The 11,304-nt window shown below is 35.5% G+C and overlaps 1 protein-coding gene across 1 annotated transcript; it reads right to left on the bottom strand.

Annotated features, from left to right (window-relative positions):
* Positions 1-853: 853 nt before the first annotated feature.
* On the bottom strand, positions 854-6,311 carry LOC113750342 (protein HEADING DATE 3A-like). The gene is made up of 4 exons (XM_027294333.1): positions 6,114-6,311; positions 5,265-5,326; positions 2,594-2,634; positions 854-1,080 (listed from the first exon to the last, which is right to left on the bottom strand). The coding sequence occupies exons 1-4, from the start codon at positions 6,309-6,311 to the stop codon at positions 854-856; spliced, it is 528 nt and encodes a 175-aa protein (XP_027150134.1).
* Between the last annotated feature and the right edge of the window lie 4,993 nt (positions 6,312-11,304).

The raw sequence follows: 11,304 nt of genomic DNA, 5'->3' as shown, positions 1-11,304 counted from the left end.
CCTTGGATCAATCATTCTATTGATTAACTGGATATTCTAGGCCATGCTTTGTGGAGTCATTACATACTCAAGAGTAGCTATTCGATTTTCTTGTATTTTGTAGCTTACTTATTTGATCATCATGACTTAGTGTTGCAAATAACTCTGTTTCATTCCAACAATAAATTGAGGAGAAACATTCCTCAGGGTTGGAACTTTTGTAGGTGCACAGATTGAGTCGTGAATGGTCCTCAAGAACAATACACCTTTCCAAGCACACACGGATCTTCAGTACCACTTTTCCTGTAACAACTCAATATCACTTCTATATTTATGTCAAGTATCTTGTTTAGCTAACTTGTCACGTACTGTTTATTTAAATTTCTTCTACTCTCACATGATAAAGGGGATCGGCGCTAGAAACTGTTCCAAGCCAACATGGGTTCCAAGGGTAAACTTCCATCTCGACCATCTTCAACTTCAGATGTTTGTGCATACCCATGACATGCGAGTAACAGATAAAATAGATCATCTATATAATTGTGATCCCCCATAAACACTAAGTGGTCATGATGCAATAAATTGGGATCATTTCTTACTAGTATTAATAAAGCAGATACGACTCTGTGGCCCTGACAAATCACCTAAGTAGTACTAAGAGTAGCAAGATACACTTATTTTTACTTGTTTTCAGGTGAAGTACAGCTCAACTGATAAAACTCTTCACTTATAATAATTGAGAGGCTACGAGTTCGAGTAATCAAAAGGTAGATAAGGAGCCACTGTTGACACATACAATTAGGAAAGACGTGATCATCAGCACACCTGTACTGTTATGTTAAAATAACATAACATTAATTGTACAGATGGCTTTTCATGATGATCTTCTGCCTCCAGATCCACCTTCCCTCTGGCAATTGTAGTAAATTGCTGCAACAGGCGAACCTAAATTGTAAAGTTCAGCAAAGTCCCTGGTGCTGAAGTTCTGGCGCCACCCCGGAGCATAGACTGTCTGCCGTCCAAGCTGTCGGAAAAGCGCAAAGACGAAGCGGTGGATTCCCATTGATGGCCGTGGACTCTCATAGCACACAATTTCTTGGCCTACACATTTATCACCAGTTATCCCCTCAACGCAGACATGACCGGCAAAATTATGGTTTACCAGTTTTCTATGACTACCAATATCTTTTGGGTATCATTTCATTTGGTACGTAACATTTTCAGAGTTTTGGAGCTGTTAGACATTAAAATTGTCACAGGAAAGGAAAAAAAAAAATGGTAACCAATACTATATTGGACCCGGATGCCTGAGAAACATATTCATGCAACCAATTTCTCATTCCACAGTGCAATTATTGACCAATAAAATACTGTCAACATCTTTCTAGGAGCAACGATGATCACATATTTCTTGACTCAGACATCCTTTCATGACTATATGTACTCAAATGAAAAGCATGCAAAGATGGAGAGTGATTCAGGTAAAATTATTGATTCAAATGCTACACGCTTATACAAATCAACAGAAGTTGTCGAACCCAAAACATCATTTCTGAAGTTCGACAAGCATGTGGATTGAGCCATCAAGGAGATTGCCTGCCACCGAGAATGGAAATGGGAGCGATAAAAAATTCAAGTGTGGAGAAAGAACGAATTTTCCAGCTAGAGATTCGGGTCTAGTCAGGCCCTAAAAAGATAATGTTTGTTCAAAAATGGAAATAGAGGAAAAAGAAAATTAGAAGCAAACAAGTATAAGCATCAAAGCGGATAGACATAAGCAAAATTCATAGCAGCTTTAATTTGATCAACATGTGAATCTGACCAGGTCGGCTCATCCCTTCTTTTGGATGGTATGATCTGTGATGTTGTTGTCCAAGAACTAGTGCATGACAAGATCTAGTGGGAAATAAAGGGTAATTGAATCTCCTTCAACATTTGATCAGAATTCAATCTTAATCCTCTGAAAGTTTTGCTAATGTAGTCCATATGAACCATTTTTCACATTTGTTTGAATTATTTTCCCTATAATTCCTGCAATTTTATATATTACGCCTAGTAAAAGTGTGCATAGAACGTGAATCACTATTTTATCTCCCAAAGTATATAATTAATAATGGCGAAATAGGGGGATAGATTCAATGGATTTTGAAGTTTAGAGATTAAAATTAAGCTTAAGGATGTCTGGCCTATTTACCCTTTTTACTCCTTTAATCAAACGTATCTTCAATACAAAATCAAGGTTAGTGGGAGCAAATTTGAGTAATTACACCAATTAATAAGTTCTGAACTTTAAAGATCCAAATAGAATCCTTTGCAAAGTTCAAGAACGTCATCTGTAAATTACCCGGGGAAAGAAGGCCAAAGAAAGCATTTTCTGATACTATGGTCCTAGCTAGTATTCTTTTTTCTATTTGCCTCTTTTTTTTTTTTTTTTTGTTTTGATAAAGCATTTTCCCTTATTCACGTGCCAGATGCATACATGCATATCCCATTATCTGTGAGATGAGAGAAATGATAAGAAACATATGCGAACCAATCTTTAAATGAACAAAGAGAGATACTCACCAAATAATTTCAGAAAACAAAAGAAAAAAAGGGAAAAAAAACTACTTACCGAATGATGCTCCTGTGGTGGCTGGAATATCAGTGACCAACCTGCAAATGGTTTATGAATAGCATATGTAAATGAACCTTGAAAGTAAGAATAGTCACATTACGTATGCTTAATTTAGCCCATGATATTATGAGTAAAGCAATATGTATTACCACCGTATAAATTCCTAAGTTAGCACAATATTGGAAAAACCAAATATAAGGACATATGTGCTATTTCGACAACAAGCTTGAAATTGAATCATCAAGCATGGAATTAGGGATTCAGCCTTGACAATAATTGCAATACTTTGTCAAGAAAATTTCTCAATCAGAATTACAGAAGAAATGACAACTCTGTTTGGATTGGGGATTTTTGAAAAACAAGTTTTTCAATTACAATGCTACAAAATACACAAAAAAAAAATCTCAAAAGCAACTTTAAAAATACCAAAAATACAAAAAAAGCAATGTCAAAAAAATAAATAACAACTTCAAAAATACCAAAAACATAAAAAAAAAACCTTAAAAAACACCCAAAAAAAATAACTTAAAAAATAATCTCACCTACAGTAAAAGTTTTTCAATTACATTGTTATAGTAAAATATTTAATATATACGAACCTCAAAAAACTCTTCGAAATTTTAAAATACATATCTCAAAATACTCAAAAATACACAAAAAATTTCACTTCTTTCCTTTCTTTTTCTTCTTCTTCCTCTTCCCATCTCAACCCACCGTCCGCTATTGGCTAAGCTCTAGCCGACACTTCCATCGACGCCGGTGCTGGCGCTGACAACTCCTTTCTTTTTTTTTCCCCCCTCTCCTCCTCCTTCTTTAAAGAAAAAAAGAATTTCTTTCTCAAAACCCTCAAATCTAAGAAAGCTTTCTACAATTTCTATAATAAGCTATAATAAAGTTTTTATACAAACTCTCAAAATACTCACCATTCAAACGGGTCCACTTCTCTCTTTTTAATGCGCGCTCCGAAGTACGGACCACAGAGCGGCTTTAGAAGCACGTAGGGATACTAGGGTACAATTCGTTGGTCTATGAATATTTTCACATGGTCCATGACTGAGAGTCTAAAAGTTACGTGCAGGTCAATCACTTGAAAATGAAATAAAGCGGAGATATAGTGATGTACAGAAGGGTCTCATTTCCACCAAAAGAAACAGAATCTCACTCAAGCATTCCTGAAATATTCACACGTCGACAACGTGGCCTACATTACTGTTTGTTTTTTTCTTCTTCCTACTACGTGTCCAATGTGATCCCGCCACACCATGTATGTACTTGTTACTTGCAACTTTCTAGTCATAAAAAAAAAAAAAATCCTTTTCGTTTAGCTCAACCAATAAGATGTTCCACATCGGCAAAAGGGAGGGGGGGGGGGGAAGAATAAAATGTAACCTCCGGCGAGTTGTATTATTGGCATATAATTTTGGATTGATTATTTTGACTTGCAGTTTCAATTTAAAAATTTATTGGGTTAAGCTCAAAACATTACAAATGGTATCAGAGAAAATTTAGTTTAATCTTTACACGAGAAAGGTAAGCTTAGCGCACAGTGGTGTTGGTCTTTAGAGTCCGTACGAATCAGTTGTAGAATATGCAAAACTAAGTACTACATTGGAGGGGATTGTATTTTCATGTGCGGGGCTAATTCTGTATGAACCACCTCTAAAACTTACGAGCCACTTACGTGCCAATTAACCTACGAGCCACTTTCGTACCACATTGGATAAGGATTACCTCTAGAGTGTGTTCTCGGTGCACAACTAAGTGGACTCTATCATCCTCCTTTGCGATGACCTAACCTTCCTAAAGTAGACTCCATGAAGAGAACCCAACCTTCGTAAAGGTGCGATAAATAAGATGTCTCACATCGGTTAGATGTGGGAGTGGACTCCATGATCTTCCTTTGCAAGGATACGATCTTCTTAAAAGTGGGGTGAGTAAGATGTTGGATGAAGATCACCTCTAGAACTTGTATGAACCACATCTAGAATCCATGCACGACTAAATATATGGGAATAGACTCCATGATCGTCCTTTGCGATGACACAAACCACATCTAAAATCCACGCACGATTAAGTGAACTCCATGATCATCCTTTATGAGGATCAACCTTCGTAAAGTTGAGGTGGTGGGATGAGTGAGATGTGGGAGTAGATTCCATGACGAGCACATTACCTTCCTAGAGGTGGGGTGAGTGAGACGTCGCACATCGGCAAATGAAGGGGAAAAAGAATGAAATATAACATCTTGCACATTGAATTACTAATAATTTTAGATCATCCATTTTGATAATTTCAACTCAAAAAGTTAATGAGCTAGCTCAATGGGCTCGGGATGTTGCACACCATTTTTTACCGTATTTTAACAGAGATTTCATAGATCATCATTGTCACGTCACTCCTGTCCTACTCTCTCTCTTTTGTTAATTTTTCTTTTTCCTCCCTCTCTGTTCTTTGTTGTTGTCTCAAAAGTTTCCAATGCAATAGTATAATAGAAAGTTGTAGCAGCATGATGTTTTCTTGCATATTTTTTAACAGACCAGTACGCAACAGATGTTGACATTTCTAAACGTCCAAGATGACAGAGGCCATTTTCTTTTTTGGCTGCATGCACCAGATGTGAAGAGAAAGTGAGAGAGAGAGAGAAAGGCTATTTCTAGAGAGTACGCACCAGTGCAAATATTCCCGAAGGTTTGGATTACTGGGACTTGGAGCATCAGGGTCTACCATCACCTTCATAAACAATAATAAAAAGCTGTCAAATATGTTTTCATGCTGAATGAGTGAAATCCTAAAGGAATACCTCCAACTGAACAGCACTTTCTAGCTCAGAAAGCAGGCTGGAGTACTCATGAATCAAGCAAATAAAGGCACCAAACCAAAATGAACAAAAACAAATCCTCCTACAGACTAAAGTGCCCCCCGCTAACCAAAGAAAAATTGCAACTCGGGTCATAGAATTTCTTTCGAAAAATATTTTTACCTTAGTAATTATCGATCTACCCCATTGACCAGAGGAAAATGCATTTCAAGTGTCGGGTTGTGTACAAACTTTTGTTTTTGATTACCCTAATAATGGATACGTGGTTATGAGTAATTTGATAACAATTTTTAGCAAAAGAAAGAAGTAATGCGAATAATGTTTCACTTTAATGATGATTACAAGTACAAATTCAATGATTTAAGGAATCCAGTTAATCTTTATACATACAAAAACTTGATACTTTAATAAGTTGTAGGGTATTAGTGAATTCTTTATATCCTCTTGTATTAGCATTTTTTGATTATATATGTCCATGCATATCGTTGCTATCCCATACTATTTACAGAACCAGAAGAAAAAAATATTTCAGGCTCCAACATTGTACTGGGATTTACACTAATATCCACAGTCAAAAGCTTTTCAATGGAATAGTGGCCCGTGGAAACTGAAAATGTGCATCGATGATGGTGATGGTGATGATGATAATCAGCTTTTTATTTTTCTTGGTAATCAGAGAAGATGATCAAGCTTACTTACCAGAGTATAGAAGCTACGAAAATCATCACCTCCAATCTCAACCCTAGGCTGGCTAACAACCTGAGAGGGTCTAAACTCACAACCATTAATCACGTCTCTGTTGCCATGGATAACTCTAAGGCGTATGGACCTGTTGAAGGGGTCCAAAACATCTGATATCACACGTCCAACCACTAGAGGATCTACCCCCCTATACATCGTCACTGTTGAAACCACCTCAACAACGGACCCTAGCTCTTGGACTCCCCCGGCAAATAGGAGCAAATTCTCTCCTCCAAGGTGCCAATGCTTTGAGGGAGGGAAGTGGAGAAGTATTAGTTGTGCACATACTGTTCACGGGCATTCGCTATTTATAGATATTTCAAAATTGGCAAGAGGTATCTATGCTTGGCCAATCATTATTATTTTTGGGATACATGGTATTCTTCTTGATGATAAGAATCTTAACTTTTTCTGTTTCCAAGAATTTTCTTTCTTTTTTTTTCTAGTCATTTTGGTTTTCGTTAGTTGATGAGTTTTAAGAAGTGAACATCCTAAAAGTGTTTTATACCTAAACGTGGAAAAAGAAAAAAAGGAAAACGAAAAGTGTCCAAAATTAATTAATCTCTAGGCATTTTTCACTCCAACTTTCGTACTGTAAAGCAAGCTAACAAATATAAAGAAGTGGACCATATTGTCAATGATAGTGCTGATCAGGTGGAGATTGGTCCAGGGCATCAAAATTCCCTTCTCAAGTTTGGAACAGCAGAGTGTCAATTAGTGAACTTCCAGTGTAAAATCCGAAACATTTTTCAGTGACTATTAATCTTCTATGGACCGACGAAATTTTAGCTCCAAAAATATGTATTTTGGACCTATCACGGAAGAATTCTTTTTCTCTTTTCAATCGCTTCTTCCTCAGAGCTTTGTTTCCCTTCTGTGTGCAATAAATATCATCAAAGCATCCCCCATCTGTTTTTCCTACGCAATGCAACTCTAGCTTTGTTCGTCTGTGGGTTCTCCAATCTCCATATAGTTTCAGAAGTACCTTTCGCCGCTTTCGCTTATCAAGAAAGTGCTTCATTTCAGTGATTATGTTTGCTGTAGAAAGGATAATATTATAACTTCGATATAAAAACGACATTTCTGCGGCATCTATCCATGAATTTCCAGCCACTACGTAAAAAGGCGCAAGAAGTACGAGGAAGTGTATATTTGATGCTTAAAAAGGCGCAAAAAACCAGTCAGATTGTTTAACCCGGATTGAACCGTGAACCGTGAACCGCGGTTTTTTTATTTTTCCCATCTTTTTTTTAAAAAAAATTGAACCTAAAGTTTTAAACATAATAAAACTTATCACTAGAATCTTTTGTTCCCAATTCTAATTTCTAAAAGAGTAACCAAACTCTCTATATTTCTCACCCTCAAATTCAAAGATCGCCGTTTCTTTTGTAGTTCTATTAGATTTTGTTTAATTTCAAAAGTTCTAATGCATTTTGTTTAATTTTAGAATATGGTTGTGGTTTGTGTGGGATTTAAGATTTTTACCAAATAGGTACAATTAAGATTAATTTATTTGTTTTAATTTACAATTTTAAAAATTTATTTGTATTTAAAAATATTTAACTTTTTATTAAGTGATGTCTTAAATTAGTTTATGGGATATCAATTTAGAACAACTGAAACAATTGATCTGTGCACAAATATGTGTGTATATATATATATGTATGTATGTATATAAAATATCATCGAATCAAAGTTGAACCTATCTGATCGATTGAACCTCGATCCGATCATTTTATCGGTTCGATTAACATCCAAATTTCAAAACATTGACTTTTGTCGGCTATACTGTATAAGTGATTGTTATACTTTGAAAAAGTGAACGAACAAATTGATTTGACCAGGGTATCTGATGGACACACTGAGCCAACCACTAGATTGTTGACAGCCATGAGGAGATCAAAATCTACTATTTAGTGACTTATTCAGTGGCAGGGGGGAACGGTCAGATTGAAGATACTTTCGAGCAAAGTGAAAACTTATTATCAATTCGGTTTACAACGTATATATTACCTTATGCTTCAACTACCAATTTGGATGTATTACGATGATCATAGTATTGTTTAATTAAGTTGAAAATGTAGAATTTGTTTTCTTCAGGAATTGACGTTTATGTTTGGTTTAGAATGTATGCAATATTATTGTGAAATTTTATATGGATAGAATTTTATGAAATTTATAAAGGAAATATAGATAGAGAAGTAAACTTTTTAAAATTTAAATGGGGCAATTTAGTTAAGGAAGGAAATTTTACAATATTATGGTGAAGCAAATAAGGTGCAAAATAAAAAATTTGTTAAATTTCAAGCCTATTATGTAATTTTTTTAAAACTCGAGGGGAATAATTGCCACCCTCAAGTATACATAATTCCACCCCCTACCTTCTCTGGTTTTTATTCACCTTTTTTTTTTTGTTTTTTTTGTGGGTTTCCATTCACCTTGTTTGTACTCAAGTTGGCAAGTTTACATGCAGACAAAATACTAACTCATTCTTATTCTCTCAAAAATAGTAATCCTATACATTTCTTTTAGCTATTTGTAAGTCCCTGAACTGCTAAACAGAATCCGTCTCTGCCCCTAAACTTTAAGTTTATGATCTAGCCTCTATTATATAATTCTTCAATTTATAGGCTCTCATAAATTATGCATATTGTCTGTGAATGACAATAGATTTGAAGTTCACGAATGCTAATTGAGTAAAGATTACTTTAAAAAAGTAGATGAAGCTCGCTTTTAGAATTTACTTAGAACAAATCTATCGTTCAAAACGAAGAAGAATTGCATCCTATCAACTGTAGTGAGTCAGAATATATATGTTGAGCTACAAGTGATGATGCTGGTAAAAGTTATATATTTCGAATATGTTTGCTGTCAATGGTGTAAAATATAACTTCTCTTTTGGCCATAGAGGTCCATTTTTCCCCCTTATCTTACAGAAGGAATTTGTCATGGTCGATTCATTAAAGATATTAGATTCCTCAATCTCAAACATTTGGAGAAGTTCCTTTGATATTGAATACGTAACCTTGGGCTTTAAACACACAAAAAGATTGAAGGTGGATATATTGGAAGTGAAGTATTGTATCTTTTCTTTTTTGGGTAAAATACCCAAAAAATCTTGTGATTTGTCGAATGTTCAATTTAACTCACTCTGATTTGAAAACTTACACTATAGCTCACTATGATTTCAATTAAATTAAAAATTGAACGAAAAACATCCAATCTAATAACAGTACATGAAATATCAATATTGCCCCTGCAATACATAAAATGCTTTCTGTTCAATTTTTAATTTAGTGGAAACCATAAGGTACTATAGCATCATCTGTGGAGGCTCATCTAGCAAATGCAATCGTGGCTGTGGAATCAAACTTTGTTTCGCCAAAACAATGAAACATCAGCACATTGATTCCCCTCTCTCCATGCATACGAAAGCTTGCATTCCCTTGATTTCCGCATCCACTCCTTGATTTGTTTGATGATGTTATGATGCAAACTATCACATGGATTGCTCTTAATCAGCTGTAGACCTGTTTTGGAGTCCGTCTCGTCACTGACACGACCTTCTTTAACTCCATCCACCAGGCCAGTTTTAAACCTTGGGCAATAGCTCATAACTCAGTCGATATGTTGCTGGTCAAACCCAGATTGATACAGAACCCTCGTAACCATACATCTTTATCATCTCTAATTATCCCTCCTCCTCCTGCTCTTCCTGAATTATTTGCAGAAGCACCATCCACATTAATTTTGATCCATCCCAACGGAGGGGCTTTCCATCCGATGAAGTGTTATATCTTTTTCAATGACTGTTCTGTTGACCATATGTCAAGTCAGGACGACTGAACAAGTAAAGTAGACCGTTGAATATTTTGTGAGCCATAATATTCCTTCCGAGTTCCGGAACAAGAGGAACCACTGAGTAATTGTTAGAATTGAGTTTACGTCCGCTTGCATGATGGAATCTGATTTTGGAAGGGTACGATTCTAACTAATGCTTTCAATTCAACTCAGATGCATTCTGTAGGCCCATTTTTTTCTTGCTCCCCTAGGGAGATGAATTCCTGGAGAAAATTCATGGCATTGCGTTGTGTCCTTATTTGTTTTGCCTTTGAATTTTTTTTTTTTGTGTCCCAATAATCCTTCTTATATTTTGCTTTGCTAAACAATCGCAACACCACTTTCATTTCACTCTTTGCTTCTGATGAACTGTTTATTATTAAGAGATTTGGGATCTTATAGTTCTTCTGAGATTTTGATCTAACTAATTATTTGCATTCTCTTATTCACAAGGTGTGTAATATGTACTTTTACCAAACTTGGAGAGTCTAGAAGAAATATGGACAACATCCAGAATTGATATTATTACTTGATAATCACACACACATATATTTAGCATGGTATATTAGGAAGCGGCGAGAGAAAGGGAGGAATTAAATCCAGACCTCTAATTTTTGGAACTTCCACCTGCTTGATAATCACATATCTTTCCTAGGATTGTGTTGCTGCTAGAATTATCTGTTTCCTTCCTCTTTTATTGTCTGAACTCTGAAGCATTAGGGATGTTTACTCCACGCAGACGCAGAGGTGAAACGGTATCTTCATGCATGGACATATTCTAGACAGGGGTAGATCACTAGTAGCCTAAGGGCTAAAACGAAAAAAGGTTCAGAATAAGAGAAAGAGGGCATATAAATTTGTGTACTAGAACCAACCAAAAACTATACATGGCTTATGAGGAGAATATTACTTGAAAGTTCAAAAAGCCAAAGTTCCCACCCAAGTATATAAAGATAAAAAACCCACCTTCCGATGCCGTTTCACATGAGATCTTTAGTGTCAATTTTCAGTGGTAATTTAGTGTCAACTTCTATATTTATACCGAATACCCTATTATTTAAGTTGTCATGTGCTATTTATTTAAGTTTTTTTTCCCTCATGTGATAAAATGAGACTGACACTGGATTTGGTACCGAATAGTGGCACAGAAAATCTCAACTGATGTCATTTCTGCGTTGAAAAATTAATTTGACATTTTTCTATATTAAATTCAAAACACAGCCTTTTTTTTTTAAAAAAAAAAATTCGGCTTCATTTTGCAAAAATTGCTTAAATGGATGAGTCTCAATTTAAAGTGCAGAAGTTGGTA

The sequence above is a fragment of the Coffea eugenioides genome, chromosome 10, assembly GCF_003713205.1.
Source record: "Coffea eugenioides isolate CCC68of chromosome 10, Ceug_1.0, whole genome shotgun sequence".
Lineage (NCBI taxonomy): Eukaryota > Viridiplantae > Streptophyta > Magnoliopsida > Gentianales > Rubiaceae > Coffea > Coffea eugenioides.
The sequence above is the reverse complement of the archived record's forward strand: the minus strand, read 5'-3'. Positions and strand labels throughout refer to the sequence as shown.

Excerpts from the sequence above, each read along its gene's own strand:
- LOC113750342 (XM_027294333.1), bottom strand. The coding sequence starts at position 6,311 with ATGTATAGGGGGGTAGATCCTCTAGTGGTTGGACGTGTGATATCAGAT. Across the intron at positions 5,327-6,113 it reads TTCGTAGCTTCTATACTCTG|GTGATGGTAGACCCTGATGC; the intron begins GTAAGTAAGCTT and ends TTGTTTATGAAG. Across the intron at positions 1,081-2,593 it reads CACCACAGGAGCATCATTCG|GCCAAGAAATTGTGTGCTAT; the intron begins GTAAGTAGTTTT and ends ATAAATGTGTAG.